Source organism: Lepisma saccharinum, chromosome 12 (genome assembly GCF_977018435.1).
Source record: "Lepisma saccharinum chromosome 12, izLepSacc3.1, whole genome shotgun sequence".
NCBI lineage: Eukaryota > Metazoa > Arthropoda > Insecta > Zygentoma > Lepismatidae > Lepisma > Lepisma saccharinum.
Window position 1 is genome coordinate 52,916,433 of NC_139240.1, and position 17,574 is coordinate 52,934,006.

Sequence of the window (17,574 nt, forward strand, 5' to 3'; positions counted from 1 at the left end):
TGTTAAGAGAGCCATGAATAAGTTTAAAAAAACAAGAGCCGCTTACAAACCAAGATATTGAAGCTTTAATCAAGCCACTGGGCATCAAAAATTTTAGAGGTGTGTACATGTCTGATTCTTTGCCAGAACAACCACTCAACAAAGAGTGTGGCATTGTTAATTTGGATAAGTACAAAAATCAGGGCACTCACTGGATCTGTTATCTTAAATATTTAAAAGATGAGGCATTTGTGTTTGATTCATTTGGAGGTGTTCCACCTGAAAATTTAATAAAATATCTAAATTCAGCTAAGATTTATTACAATAATGCCCGTGTTCAAAATTTCAAAGATGTTAATTGCGGACATTTGTGTTTATCTGTTCTTAGATATATGTCTCAAATAAATAAACCATCAATTGAAGATTTTCAAAAAGCCTTGTGGTATCTGAAACATCATGGGGGTATTTCATCTCACCAGCCAAAATTCAATATTGAAACTCAAATTGCATGATGACATAGTATATCCCAAAACAATAGCTCTCAGAGCATTTTACGGCATGTACTTGATCCCTAATATTACACATCACAACAACACAATTGCAGTTGGTGATCAAAAAATTGTCATCATTCCAGGGCAGTATAATCTGTCCACTCTAAATGCTCAATTACCCAGAGGTGTAGTGTTAAGTCAAAATTCTGTCACTCACAGAGTAGAAATTGTATCTGCCACAGAAACAGTGAATCTGGGTACTATAGGAGAGCTGTTAGGCTTTGAGAACAACACAAAACTTGAACCAGGCATCAAACACACTGCTATTAATATACCTAAATTCTTAGCCATAGAGACTCTGAATATTCACTGTAATGTGGCTGAGGGTATGATCACCAAATCAAATGGCATAGGCACTCACAAACAAACTGGCATCATTGCAACATTCAAACCTAATTCTGAATTCATGGAGCCCATCATCTACAATCCATCCCCAACATTATATTTTCCTGTGTGCCATAATAGAATAGATAATATTGAATTGATGGTCACTAATGAAAAAGAAGAATTAGTTGATTTTGCTGGAGCCACAACAACTGCAATCATAGAGATTAATATTTAAATAAAAATACATACAAGAAGAAAATGGAAAATATTGAGAGTTATGAGCTACAATCATTCCCCACAAACAGGAGGACATTTGCAAATTTAAATCAACCCAACACAGATATTGAGGTTGATCTTGATGTAGGGGATGGCTTTATACACCCCCACAGAGCAGATCTATACATCAAATTTGATGTTGTAAAGCTCGATTGTACCGATTATCCGGCAAATTCAAATATAAGACTTGTAGACAATTTTGTGCCGCATCTATTCTCTGAAATTGAGATCAGAAAGCATGGTGTTGTTATAAACAGAGTGGATTATCCCGGCATTACCTCCACAGCTTTGGCCACATTAAAATTATCCAAAACCGAGGCTTCTTACTACAAAATAGGTGGATTTGAGGCTGGTGATAAAATATTATCTAAAAGCCACACAGTGCTGTTCCCCATGCGCCTGTTGCCAGGATTCTTCTCAGATTACAAAGATATTATGTGGAAGGGTGGGTTAAGAATTACATTTAGAAGAGCTGCAAATGATAATAATGCTTTGATGAGGTACAGTGCAATAAACTCTACAGGGGAAGCTCTGCCTAATACCCTACCTGATGAAGGCAAATGCATTATTCAGACTATGGAGCTAAGAATCCCTGTTGTTGAGTATGAAGCCAGTTATGCTCTTAAATACAAAGCTGATATAATAAAAAATCCACAGATTCCTCTACAATTTTATACATATCAATGTGTACAGAAGCCCGCATCTGGTACCTATTATGAGTTTGATGCTACAAATTCATTCTCCAGTATACAATATGACATGCCGGATTTTGTGGTGGTATTGTTTCAGACTGGAAGACACAATAATCAAGAAAAAAATTCAAGTAAATTTGATAACTGCAACATCAAGAACATATATCTTAAAAATGGCAGAAATGAGGTATTCCCTAGAGAAAATTATAATTTAGACATGTCCAAGGATGATTTCCTCAAATTATATGAGGCATTTTCAGCATTCAAAAGGGTCACTACTGGCAATACTGACATGTATTACACACCAGATGAATTCAAAGCACAGAGGCCCATGTTTGTCATCAACACTTCAAAAAGGAAACAAGTTGTGGTTAATGACAGGACAAACATTAAAATTATCTGTGAATTCCATGAGGCATTACCTGATGACACCATATGTAGTGTTATTCTCATAGGTGAAAAATCATATGTTTATGATGTAAGAAATGAGAGAGTCACGGAGCAATTCTAGAAGATATTTGCTCTTTTATGCTGTTGTACAACACACTTTGCCAGGTTTCAAACCTCAACTGTATATCAGCTAGCAGTGAATATCTCATGTGTGGGCATATTATTTTGTTGTATGTATTTCAATCTTACACATTTTATCAGGACTCAAACCCGAGCCCCTGATTACAAGGCAGCAATATTAACACTTCTCCATATGGAATATATCCACATTTTACTGGGTTCTGAGACCCAGAAGCTAATACAGACAAAATTGGATTTTGAACTATACAATGAATTATTCTCTAAGCCTTGCCTGTGCTTGTATTATCAGAATAATGCAAAACTAGAATTGGTTTCAGCATGCAAGGCAGTTCATTGCCACTGTGTCAGAAAATTTGTATCTTTATCTCAATGATCTTTGTTACACTTTTACATGTTGCCTTGCATGCTAAGAATTTTTCCTCTGTCGCACAGAAAGATCAATGGTCCCCCTTCAGTGAATCACACAGAAATATTATTAATGCTCCCTTCTAGCTGTGTAGATTATATCTCTTGTGTGCCGGCAAGGCATGCAAGCAAAACATTAGTCTTTTGATAGATTAATATCAATTCATGCATTTCCGAGCTAAATAATTGCTTACCCCGAGCAATGGAATTGATCAGAGATTAGAAAAAATGCAGGCAACAGCTCAAATTTTGCTTGCATTTTGTATTGAATTAGATCTGTAAGTTGTAGAGCATAGGAATATGGCCAAACACAATATCAAAAGGGCTATATTTTTGACAAGTTTATGAACAACAATCACACAGATATAGCTTTTACACACATGGCCGAATCTGTCTGAGGAGAGGAGGGGGGGGGTTCAGATCTGGGAGCTATCAGTTGTATATCAACTAGCAATAATTATTCTCAAAATCTCACGTGTGGACATATTATTTTGCCACACGTATTTCAATCTTACACATTTTATCAGGACTCAAACCCGAGCCTCTTGTTTACAAGGCAACAATATTAACATTTTGCAATCAGGGGAGGCTTCACATTTTATCAGGATTCAAACCCGAGCCTCCTGATTACAAGGCAATAAAAACCATGGGGCTATGCACCACACTCTACTGGGCCTCCTGGGATTTTGACAGAAAAATACGCTATAAACAATAAGATCATATGGGAACTTGGCTTAATTTTAAGTGTAGGCAAATCTGTCTGAGGGGCTTCATCCTTTCTACACTAGAATTCAAAATTCTTAAAATTCAGAGCATATCACACCTGAAGAATTGGGGTATAAGCCCCTCTTGGCATTGTTTTAAGTGTAGGCAAATCGGCTGTTCAATCAAATAACCTCTTCTTTCCTACACTTATAAGTGGTGCTCATCCTATATACTTTCCTACTACTGCGGTATGCCATCTGGACCAGCTGCTTTTTTAGGTTTCAATTTCTTGATGGCATTATTAAACTCGCATTCAGTAATTTTTTCAGTACATAATGAATGTGGAACTCGTAACTCTTCATTTCCTGATACTCTATATGAACTAGGGGAATCCGCATAAACAGATTTAAAGTAGTGAAAACTTTCCCATTGAAAACCATAGCACTATTACTGTGTCTATTTTTATCCTTTTTATTGTGAACAAATTTCTAAAATAGCGTGTATCACGTTTGATATTCTCCTCCATTTCCTTAGTGTAATTAAAATAAGCTTTATTTATCAACTATTTTGACTTCTTCCTGGTTCCCTCATACAATAATTTACTGTCCTCTGCATGTTTCATACGTTTTCTGTGATACTCTTTTAACTTCAATATCTCAACAATTTCTTTCGTAAACCACCAAGGGTATTTATTATTTACATAAGCTTTCTTTTTTGGAATTGATGCTTCGAATACCGTATTTACTACATCATAAAATTGGCTTACTGCTTCATCTACGTTTCTGAGACTACTCAAGAAGGTCCAGTCAGTGATCCGAAATAACTCATAGATTTTCAGAAAATTTGCTTTTCGAAAATTGTACACTAAAATTTTATCATTTTTAAAGCATTTGTTAGTTTCCTTATGCTCATATTAATTATTAAAGCAGGGTGATGCTTGTCCTCTTTATCAAGTGGTGATTCTTCTCTACAGACTGAAATGTTATTTTTGGTGTTAGTTAAGATCAAGTCCAGTGTTCTATTATTACTATTTTTAATATTATTAATCGATTGTAAGTTAAGAAGACTTAAAAAGTCATCTAATACTCTATAACAACTTCCTCCATTTTGTAACCTATAATTTGAATCTATAATTAATGGAAGGTTGAAGTCACCAATAATAATAACATTATTGTTTTGCATTTCTTCATGGTCTTCAAATGACCTATAAAAAGCTGCATATTTGTCTACATTAGAACCAGGTGTAAAGTATACAACAACAATAATATATATTATGTTACATATGGTTACTTTTACACAAGGTTGTCATCTAACTTTATGTGCTTAGAAATAATATCTTCCCTAACTGCAATGGCAACTCCTCCTCCCCTATTATTAACCGGTTTATCATGCCGATAAACTTTATATTTCCCATTAAATAGTTCCCCATCATGTATACCCTCATGTAACCATGTTTCTGTAATGAGTATAATGTCGTACATATTTGAGATAACATTTATATAGAATTCTTGAACATAGGTCCGGAAATGTTTGGTTTCCGAGTTATAGGGTGTCATAACATGTGCTCACTGGAATTTGTCTATCTTCCACAAGTGGTTTCCTGTAACACAACCAGCTATTTGATGAGTGGTACATGCTGAGTGTTGAGACCATATTGAGACCATGTACACCAATCAGGAACGAGCAGATATGCACTTATGTATGGTTTGGCAAATGGCATTGCTGTAGAGGGCCGTCGTTTGTACCGCGAAAGGTACCCACACCGAAGATGCCAAGATAGAAAAACATTTGTGAGTATCAATCGCCGCCTGTGTGAATTTGGCAATTTTGCACCTCGTGTTGTTGAAAGAGGACGACCTCGATCTACGACTCCTGTGCAAGAAGAGAAGATTCTGGATATTGTGACTGCAACTCCTGAAATCAGCACACAAAGGTTAGCAATGCAAGTGGATATTCCTCGTTCCACTATCTGCAGAGTATTGCGAGAACAACAGTTGTATCCCTACCATCTGCAACGTGTACAGGCATTATCACCAGCAGATTACCCTGCGCGTGTCGTGTTCTGCCAATGTTTTTTGCAGCAATGTGCTACAACTCCTAACTTTCTTGAGCATCTTTGGTGCGGGTACCTTTCGTGGTACGAACGATGGGCCTTTACAGCATTGCCATCTGCCAAACCATACATGAAGTGCATATCTGCTCGTTCCTGATTGGTGTACATGGTCTCAACAACGCCAAATCAGCATGTACCACTCATCAAATAGCAGGTTGTGTTACAGGAAACTACCTATGGAAGATAGACAAATTCCAGTGAGCACATGTTTTGACAGCCTATAACTCGGAAACCAAACATTTCCGGACCTATGTTCATATAAACTTTTTTCATTGATTACATGTAAGGAAGACGCTCCTGAAGTTATGCCACCTATTTCTGGGACACCCTGTATACTATAATGTTATAATAATATATAATAATAACAACAACAACAACAAAATCATGAAAAATGGCATTATTATTATGATTATTTCTACTACTACTACTAGTGGTAGTAGTAGTATTAAAGACGTTATTAACCTCTTAAATTACGCAAAACGGGGGTAGAAGCCAATGCTAAAGCATTTGCTTGGAATAAACGATTTGAAATATTTTTTCAACACCGTCAATTTCACATTAGTTAATAATGGAAAACAAGCACACAAACTGTATTCTTGAATGGCAGAAAATTAATGATAAATGCATTCCGAAGATAATTATTTTATAAAATGTATAACTTTCATGTACAACATATGTTTTACATTTATGCAACATGGAGCGACATAAAATAAGAAAACACATATGCAACATGCTAACAGTAAATTGTATACGTATTCTAAGTTAATTCAATACATATATACAACACATATTATTGAAATACATTCCAGAAAACAATGACATTGCGAGCGAAGCGAGCAAGAAAATTTTTAGATTAAACTTTTTGCATTTGAAAGCAATATTGATTTAATAGGGTGCCATTAATTTCACTGGACGCCATGGCATTCTATCTATCACAACTTTTTTTTCATTTAGATGATTTGGCGCCCATGGCCGATTCACACCGCCCCCTACTTACGGCTCTGAAGCGAAGCGAGCAAGAAAATTTTATGAGATGTATTTTTATTTACATAAAATTTTAAATCGAAAGGGGTAATTGCTCTTCTGTGCCCCCCTTTACAGGTGCCCTTGGCCGTGAATGTTTGCCCCCCCCCCTAGAATTGACTTCTGTCGAAGGTTGGTGGGGGCAATGCCCCCCTGTGGTTTGCTTACTGCTTAACGCGCCGCATTGTGTTGAAATATCTCTCGATAGAGCACGTTGTATCCTGTAAAGTCACTGCAATCTTTGCGGCAGAAGCTACAGAAGGATACATAGAAGCGGTATGAATCACGTTTTCGAATGTTGACAGCACTTAAAACAACAGCTTGTAGCCTCAGCATCCAGGTTATCGAGTATAAAGGAATACACAGTTGTCAATTTTGTTACCAACTTGCTGTACTCATCGAATGACATTAGTTTGAGGTATTTTAGGAAAAATGAACCCCGACAATTCTTGTTCTCTGGTGAAAATCGTAGATCCAAGGCAGCAATAGTGAATCGAGGTATGGCTCAATTTACAAACTAAAGTACTCTTCGACACTTGCCCTGAAGTGCAGCGACATTGTGTTAATACCACATCAATGTGTTCACAAATTGGTTGAGCTTGAACGTACATCTCTGCAAATTTGCTGTCAGTAATTTTCCTGTCTTGCAGAAAAAAATAACGAACGTTCAGGGAAAAGCCAGGGAGGGACAAATGCCCCCCTTTGCCCTTGTGTGGCGGCTCCTATGGAACCCTCAGGCCAAAGTTCATTCATTGCCTTCTGTAGCCCATGTTTATATTGTGACTCGGAATGACGTGTTTGAAATTAATTAAGAATTGGATTAGATTTGGGAGCTGTTTATCTGTGCTGGAAAGTTTGTGCAACCAAACTTTTGCGCATGCTAGTGACGAAGGTATCATGCTGTTCATCCGAGGCTCTGTTCGACCATAGCCCGCTACGATCCTTCCAACCTCGGTACTTGACCAGTTCGCATGTTATTCCGAGAGCTTACAATTTCTGCCGCTACTCCCAAAATGGCGCTAATGCCCGACTGGTCTGCTTCTAAAGCAGGTGAACTTTACGATTGAGAGGCTTGCGATGTAAGTATTTAGGTCTGTCAAACATTTCAGTTGTTGAAGAAGCAATCTATTTCAACACGACTGGAATGAAGGATCACAGATAAGCTTACTTATGTATTCAGAATGATCATTATTCGTGGAACAGAACAACACATTGCACTGTCTCAAAGCAGGTCCATATTTTCAGACACACTCTGGGTAAGAGAGGTAAAGCATTTTCGAAAGGATCGTATAGGTTCGAAGGAGCTGAGACAGACTTTGTAATTCATTCTATACTCAGACTAGCATGGGCTGAAAATACAGCTTAAAGAATATACCTCCACCAGGAATTATAACTGTGATTCCTTGATTACATATACGTCGAGTATTTAGAGTTTTAATAACATCAGAATAAAGCAAAAAGAAGTACCCGAAATCGTGGCATGCTCAAGATTCTTGTATGAGGTGATTATTAATCATAAGATGGAGTCAGAGTACATTTTCTAATAATGAGTACTACATATTTCATTGTTTACATATATAATATATATAATATATCTTTTTGTTTGGAAAACTGAGGCAAAATATAAATGTAAACCAGGTTGTTCCATCTAGTGTTCAAAATGGGAAACGCAAATCTGATAATTCACACATTTATTATACCGTACTAAGTAGAAGTGCGGTAACACCTCTAATAGTGACCACGTCAAGGCCAAAATATCTGTTATATAATAGAACTAAAAATAAAACTTAATTAATTTAACATTTCTACATTTATTAATGTTCACAATATTTAAATCGCAAGGCTCAGATTTTATAACACATAGATGGAGCAGGATTATTATTTAAACAGTTGACTGCGCTATTTTATAACAAATGAATCTATTCAACATTAATCCCTTTAAATTACTAGACTAGATCTTCTGAAAGTGTATTAACTCTGTTTATGAAAGTTGATTTGATTTTGCACTGCAATTAACGGGGAAAATGCAATCACACATTTCAATTGTTTGTAAATTACTACAGATGTGCGTATATCATTTTTGTGATAAAAGCATAAAACTTTTAGAAAAACGTCCACCATTACTGACCAACAGGGTATTTTAAATGCCTCTAATCTTTAAAATGACGGATATTAAACTACATTCGAAGTTTCATGCTCTTATCACTAAAATGCACGATTTTACACATATCCGCCGTACTATTGTGTGAAATCATTAACTGTGGGAAATCTGTCATATGCCTACTTTATAAAAGTACAAAAATGTCGTAGAAAGGCAACTACTTGTTGCAGAGAGTCTAGGTATTTTGAGAAAGAACCCGCTCGTGCGAGATGTGAAGTATTTTCATCGTCCCGTAGTTGGAAGAAGAAGAATATATTAATTTGACTATTCAGTAAGGTCCAATGTAATTACGTTTGTGTGAAGGTCGATGACTAAATCATCACACTTCATAAGACCGTGTTATCGAATTCAAATCAGTTTCATTTTTCAAAGAAAATAAAAAACAACAACATTGAAATACAAATAACAAAGGGAAACTGAGTTTGAGAAGGGTGTTTGTGTAGTGGTAGGGTACCATAAGGTATTGATAATGCCAAGGTACTAGCGCGAACTAACCAGCCATTTCTTTTAGAAAGAGCCCTTCAAAGCAACTATTTAATACTAACTAACTCTCTAGCCTTCTTAAAGCCGAAGGTTCATGGCTGCAGCAACACAGGCCTTCCATCTGTTCCTATCTTGAGCAAGATCTATATACTCTTTTCCATCCCTACTGATTTCCTTTAGGTCCATCTCAACGTTATCCCTCCATCTTCGTCTTGGCCTTCCTACAGGTCTCTTACCATCAGGTTTCCCAGCAAGAATCCTGTAAACTCTTCTCTCCTCTTCCATTCGTGCCACATGGCCTGCCCACCTAAGTCTTCTTGATTTAATTATTTTAATAATATCTGGACATGAATACAAATTATGTAACCTTCTCCACTCACCTGTCTCCTCATCCCTTTTAGGTCCAAATATTTTCCTAAGGATCTTATTTTCAAATACTGTCAATATATGTTCCTCTTGCAATGTAAGGGACCAAGTTTCACATCCATATAATACTATAGGCGAAATTACTGTTTTGTATATTTTAACTTTTAGTTTCTTAGATATTAAACGAGAAGACAGAAAAGTACACTTGAATTAATAATTTATTGAAATAATATTGAAATAAGATTTTATTAGATTTTGCAGGGAAAATTATCCTTTTGAAGTTTTAACAATTTTATTTATGAAAATGATACTTTTTGTTTTTCAATATTCTCATCATTGATACAAACATTAGCATATTTAATTATCCACGTATTCCTATTCGACAAAATAATATGCATAGGGAAGGGTATAGGCAATGTTTACTTTCTCGAGAAAACATATCCAGAAACAAAACACAGGAATACTATTCACATCAATGTTTTATAGTGGTAATTATCGTAAAAGCGTGTAAAACTAAGTGTCTCGACAATTCGCATAACAAAAAAGAACGAATTTTCGCAATAGAAATATTGTGGTACCAGCGCAAGAAGACAATTACAAGGATTCGTTTTAGGTACAATTTGTAGTCACTTAAATTAATCGGGACTGGGGACTGGATCTTGAAAGTAGAAGCTGAACTACTCTACAACGTACCTTCACCAGGAAACGAACCCAGAACTCTTTGATTACAAGGTGAAGAATTATACTGGTCGCAGGCCAACTGGCGACTGACGTACAAAGCCTCCATCTGTCCACCAATCGTCTACGGGGGTGTGTGCTTCGATGAGTGTCAACAACATCAGCTGCGAAGTAAAAGCTGTAGGGGTAACATCGCTCTCCCTTTGGAACATTGCCAATCGTACGTCTGTTTTTGTCAGTTGTTTCTATTAGCTTGTTTGTACAGCATTGTACAAACATTGAAGGTAGAATTTCTATAAAACATGGTGGGAACTTTCCTCTATCAGAAAAGAGGTATTTTTTTCACAGCTGATCATTGCTTAGGTTTCTTAAACCAGATAATGTTATCATAGATTGATTTGAAAGCTAATATCATGTCGATTCTTAACATTATATGCAAAGGAATGACATATATGCAAACCAACGAATTAATATATTCTCTCGGGTTGGTCTGGAAGGATTTCCAAGCTTATGAGAGCGATCATCACTCTTATTTTCAGGGAAGAAGATTTCTAATGTCTGAATCACACTAGCCCTTGCTGGATTTTCAGTTGGACTTCCGACAAGTTGTATGGTACTGGCTCATGTGCTAGTTTTCGCCTCACATAATACTTGCTACCACATACTTTTGTTCCAACCAGGCATTGCGCAGATCTAAAAAGATGGACAAGCGATTTGAATAATGTTGTAGGATAATAGCTACTGCTGTTCTTAAAACTTAAAAGAAATGCATGGGCCAGAAATTGAATTTGAATTTGAAATAATTTTTTTGGGTGCGTCAGCACTGAGGCTATTTTGCACCCGGTATACTGTACGGGGTCCAGCCCCTTATCAGAACAAAAATAAAAGCGTGTCTGAAAACTAAAATTTTATTACCTTGGTTAAAAGCTGAGGCTAAAAAGGGCGCTCAGCACGAATAAGGACAAAACACAGGACGACACGGAATTATACTGGCCATGGGACCAGTCGCCAGAGCCTCGTTAGTCTTCAGTCCAGGGTGTACTACGTGGAAGTGAGGTTGACTATCGGGTGCACTACGTGGAAGGAGCACCCCTTATAGCCCGGCTAGAAATTGGCTCGATAGAAACTTTGGTAAGCAAGGTGTACTAAACATGCTTTTTAATGATCTCGGGTGTGTTTGTTCATGCATGAGATTCGCAGGATTTATTCATAAAAAAATATTTTGTTCAACTAAACATGCCAAACATTTATTACCTGGAAATAATAAGGATTTTCATTATCGGTTAATAACATTTATCGTGTACAAATCTCATCGCTTTGGATAAATTCCTAAATATTATTAAACATGAATGCACGCCATCTCTGTTTTTCTTTCATCGAGAAAAGAGCAAAAACAGTCAATACTCGGAAACCACAGACCAAAAATTTTGCCAAATTCACATTACCTTCACATGGCCAAACATTCGCTCTGATTGGCTGTCCCACAGAACCTAGCAGAGAAAGCCAGTTGCAATTAGAATAAGGTCCAGTGGTCAAAACCAGTCTAGCAGCCAGCCTGGCAGTCATCATTTCCAACCAGGTAGGTGCATTCCTATTGGAAATCCAGTTCCGTGTGATTCGGCTTAAGTCTTCCACGCCGGTATGGGAATGGGTGTTCCTTGTGAGTGTCTATACTTGAATTTCATATCATTCATTACTCATCGTTGCGATTAGGCAAAAGAGGCATAAGGCGACGCTAAATAACAAAAATAACAAAAATAACAAATCCGATCTCTCAGCATGAGGTGTCATAGTCCTACTTAGTAATAATAACAGAATTAAAAGGTTCACCTCGCCAGAATTTACTGTTGCTTTTATTACCAAGACTATTGCATTGTACAGAATGTTACATGTGCGCAGTGTTCAGTTTTAAACAAAGAAACCTCGGAGTGAGCTAGGAGACAAGCGTACGTGTACAAACAATGAAGTCACTGGCAGATCATAACAATACATTCCCAATTATGACCCCATGTTTACTGAGACCTTCTGGCTTCTACTATCTTGTACTTTTCGCCGTTTCAGTTTGGGCAATCACATATGATACACCCTGTATATATATACATATCAGGAATAACATGATCGTGTCTGCTTCCTTTACAGATCAAATCAAGCTTGAAGGCGATGACATTGTTGCCCAACCGGCTCTGTTTTTCCTGGCGGGCTTCGAAACCTCGTCTAACGCAATGACCTTTGCTCTGTACGAGCTGGCAGTCAACCCAGAAATTCAGGAGAGATTGCGAGCGGAGATTTTCGCCGTCCTAGAGAAACATGAAGGGAAAATATCCTACGAGGCTATCCGACAGATGAAATATCTGGATTGTATTGTTTTGGGTATGTATTAAACAGGTTAAGTAATGTTCCATTCAAATTACGAGGACCAGTAAGACACAAACGGCTATTGATTAGTCTAAAATTGATAAATACCTGAAATATATATATTGTGTGTGTGTGTGTGTGTGTCTGTGTGTGTGTGTGTCTGTGTGTCCGTGTGTCTGTGTGTGTGCAGTGGCGCAACCACAAGGTGGGCAGTGGGGCATTGTTCCCCCACAACCTTGGAAGGAAATCAATTCTAGAGGGGGCAAGGGGGGCAAACGCTGACGGCCAATGCACCTTCAGGGGGGGCACAGAGGAAATATTGTCCCTTCGATTTCAAATGATATGAGAAAAAAAAAGTTTCGTAAAATTTTCCTTGCTCGGTTCGCTCAAATTATCTGTTTCTCTTAGTCTCATCAAGTTCAGAGTCATATCTAGGGGCGGCATGAGTCAGACCTGGGCCCCGAACGATCTAAATGAAAACATTTGTAAAAGAGAGAATGTCTTGAATGTCTTGGCGCCACGTGAAATTATTTGCGCCCCATTAAATAAAAATTGCTTTAAGTTTACAAAAATTTGGATCTGAATTAGTTTTCTTACTCGCTTCGCTCGCAATATGGTTCTTTCCTATAATGCATTGTAAATTACTAGAGAGAGAAGTAAGACGAAATGTGTACTCAGACCGTTGTTGCTAAACAGTTTTGTCTTAAATGCATGATCAATCGCTTTGAGGAAAAGGAGCACACACAAATGTGAGAGACAATTTATATCATTTTTGCTGTTGGTTTGTTATGAGGCCGATGAATTGATTATGTAATGCATTTAAATAATATATATGTATTAAAGAAACATTGAATACGTGCACAATTTTGTGCTAACATGTTGCATATATACATTCTTATTTTACGTAGCTCCATGTTGCATAAAGCATATGTTCTACATCAGGGGTTTCCAACTGGCGGCCCGCGATGCCTTTTTTTGCGGCCCGCGAAGACAGTTTGCAAAATACATTAATTTTATGTATTTTTATTAAAATACGTTCTATTTTTACTGAAGGAACAGTTTCAGAGTATGGACTTCCTTAAGGAAATGGCGTTTATAACAGATATCACAGGTCATCTGAACGAACTGAACTTGAAACTGCAGGAAAGAAACCAGCTGGTGTCAGATTTAATGGGAAACATAAATGGGTTTCGTAATAAACTGAAATTTTTAAACGTTACTTTGGAGAGGAATAACCTGGTCCATTTTCCAAGCTGTCGGCGGTGCAAATATTAAAGAAATAATGGATGAGTTTGACTCCAGATTAAAGATTTTGAAGAACTTAAAGCAGCATCCAGCTATTTAGCAATCCTCTTGGCGTTAACATCGAAGAACAAGAAGCTTCTCTCCAACTTGAATTGTATGATTTGCAAGGCGATGTGTTCCTTCAAACTAGCCAAGAAAAGGGACAAGAGTTTTTCAAATACCTTTAAAAGGAACGCTTTCCAAACCTTCGTAGTTTTGGACAAAGAATGACATGGATGTTCGGCAGCACATACACGTGTGAAAGGGTTTTTTATTCAATGAAGTTCATCAAGAACCGCTACAGAAGTCGATTGGTAGATTCTTCACTGCTTCACCTTCTGAGACTTTCAAATACAGAAATTGAAGTGGACATTCCAACTTTAATAAAAGAAGCAGATCGGCCTCAATTTTCACATTGAACACTTAGTATGAAGGATTCTTATTTGTATGGTGTGTTTTTCATTTCTTTCAATTCATCCATAAGTATTGTTTTTTTGTGAAATAAATTGTAATTATACAATTTTGATTTGTGATTCCATTGTTTTTAATACCTCATTTTAGAAATGTAGGTCATGCGAAAGTAAGTACTACATTCTCAGTTCAGTACTTACAATTTTTGTAATTTTTAATCCCCCCCCCCCAAATGCGGCCCGCCAATCAACTGCTGGATATAATTTTTGCCCTCGGGCCTTTTGAAGTTGGAAACCACTGTTCTACATGATAGTTACACATGTCATATGTACAAAAGGAATAATATTCGTAATTTTATCTTTCAAAAACACAGTTTGTGTGCTTGTTTTCATTATTAGCTAATGTGAAATTGAACGTGTTGAAAAATATAAGAAAAAATGCCAATAATAATAATTCCATTATTATTATTATTATTATTCATATTATTATTATTATAGGCACGTTTATCCTCCTGGTACTTCCCCCACCCCCAGACAAAAATTAGTGGTTGCGCCAGTGTGTGTGTGTTCATTTAGCTACCACATTATTTGTCAGCATAATCGCCACCGGCGTTGCTAAGCTTAAGGCCTGCTTAAAACAGAAGCAGTGCCATTGATTTGTACCTAATGACGTTTTACAGGAAACGTTATTCCTCTCGGTTGAATAGTTATTGGCTTTTAAAAACGTGAAGTGATACGTTGTTTACATCTCACGCGGCCGCCATTACAACTGCACTCGTGACCTGAAGGTCGCTTCTGATTGGTTATGCTACAGAAATAGGACCTATCATGTCCTTGAGAAATGCCATAAGATTTATCACTTTACACAATAGCGTTTTGGTCATGGCACAAATGTTAAGAAAAATGCTTTCGGCTAAAGCGGGACTATGTTGTGCTCAACAGATGGTGCTAGTTGATGCACATATACTAAAAGCAAAAAGAAAGATGTCGCTCCGTAATCTACTACACGGTTCTGCATAAAAACTAAATACCTTAAATGATTTTTAAAGATCTTCTTTGCCCGTGCTATCCTACTTGTGATTTCTTTCCTCCATCTTCCAATATTAGTTAGTGTACTGCCAAGATCCTAATATTCAACCACTTCATAGATTCTATTCTTTCCTGAACCACTTTCCAGAAATATGGCTTTTTGTTTGTTGTTATTAATACCTAACCGCCAAGCATGTTCCTTCAAAATCCACTATGTGTTTATATTTATTGTTAGTTATATGTAGAGAGAAAGTGGCAGAAAGAGGAACTTTCTATCCTCTCCTCTCTTTCTCTCTGGGGGATGAAAAAGAGTAGAGAGAAGGAAAGAAATACAAGTAAGAGAGACGCGGAGAAAGATGGTGTATATATATATATATATATATATATATATATATATATATATATATATATATCACTCACTGCACATCCTCCCTGCCCGTCACTTTCCCTCCCCTCCTGTCTCTGTCTTTTTTCTTTTCTCCCCCTTCCTTCTCTCTCTCTCTCTCTGTCTCTCCCTCCTCTCAGCCTCCCCTGCCCCGTCTCCAGCCACGCTATATTTTTTACTTTCTTTCCAGAGAGGGAGAGAGTGAGCTAAGAGGAGGAGGGAGGGGAAGAGAGACAGAGAAGGAAGGGGCAAGGAGAGATAGAAAGTTACAGAGAGATGGAGAGAGGTGAGACGAAGAAAGAGAAGGGTATAAAGAAATGTGGAGTGAGTGTGTGTGAGAGAGAGAGAGAGAGAGATCTTTCCCCACCCCCTCTCCCCGCGTCTCTCTTACTTGCCCTTCTTTCCTTCTCTCTACTCTGTTTCATCCCCCAGAGAGAGAGAGAGAGAGAGAAAGAGTGTAGACAAAAAGAGAAAGAAATGGGAGAAAGAGAGAGAAAAATATCCTCCCTGCCCGTCACTTTCTATTATTAGAATAATGAAATCAAGAAGACTTAGATGGGCAGGCCATGTGGCACGAATGGGAGAGGAAAGAGGAGTTTACAGGATTCTTGTTGGGAAACCTGATGGTAAGAGACCTGTAGGAAGGCCAAGGCGAAGATGGAGGGACAACGTTGAGATGGACCTAAGGGAAATCGGTAGGGATGGAAAAGAGTATATAGAACTTGCTCAAGATAGGGAAAGATGGAAGGCCTGTGTTGCTGCAACCATGAACCTTCGGGTTTAAGAAGGCTAGGGAGAGAGAGAGAGAGCCCGTCACTTTCCCTCTCTCTCTCCCTCTCTCTCTCTTTCTCTCTCTCTCTCTCTCTCTCTTTCTTTCTATCCGTCTCTTTCTCTCTATCTCCTATATTGACAGTGTAGCTCTCTATAAACCTATAGAGAGGCTCAGTCTCCATAATCTGGGCAAGCCAAGGGGCCTAGCAATCCCTTGAAACAGAGTGTGACTCGCATGTCTCCAGGGCTATAGTCGAGAATATGACGGCGGTATATGCTGACGATATAACCTCTACTCATTAGCTTATACCTTTTGCTACCATACTAATGTATGATTCTCGTTCATCCCCCCCCCCCCCAGAAACCCTGCGCAAGTATCCGCCCCTGTCTTTCCTGGACAGGATTACAAGCCAAGAATATACAATACCAGGCAGCAACGTCACTCTGGAGAAGGGAAGCTCCATCTTTATTCCAGTGATGGGAATTCATTACGACCCGAAATACTACCCCGACCCTGAAAAGTTCGACCAGGAAAGATTTACAGAAGAGAACAAGAAGAAGCGGCCAAACTACACTTTCCTGACGTTCGGGGATGGACCCAGGGTCTGCTTAGGTATGTAGGGAATTATTGTATACAGGGTGTTCCACAATAAATGTGATCCAGTTGGAAACAATGGGGAAATGTACAGGGTGTTTCACTCGCTATCGGCCTCTGATTGATTTTCGCTTATAAAAATCAAACTATTGGTCATAATGTAATGGAATTTGATACGAACATACCTTGGTGTCTGAGAAGCATTGACTCTGTTTTCCAGTACGTGAAAAGCACTGAGCACCGACTCATAACTGTACTGATTTGTTATTGTACTGTACTCAAATACCACTGATTGTAAGCACGAACTTCCAACTGAACCCGAAGAAACACGAACCACTATCAGGTGCGGCCAAGAACTTAGACTGAAAGCACACGTCCGTGCGATTGGCATTTAACGGTAGAATCGCCCATACGCACGCGCATGCCCACGCAAGGACTAGAGAGACTGTGGCGCC

The 17,574-nt window shown here is 38.0% G+C and overlaps 1 protein-coding gene across 1 annotated transcript in view; it reads left to right on the forward strand.

Annotated features, from left to right (window-relative positions):
* The window catches only part of LOC145996330 (uncharacterized), a 123,998-nt gene that overhangs the window by 44,905 nt on the left and 61,519 nt on the right, over positions 1 to 17,574 (forward strand). The window contains 3 exon segments of the mRNA XM_083132761.1: positions 584 to 617; positions 12,448 to 12,660; positions 16,886 to 17,137. Of these exon segments, the coding sequence (XP_082988887.1) occupies positions 584 to 617; positions 12,448 to 12,660; positions 16,886 to 17,137 (499 nt within the window).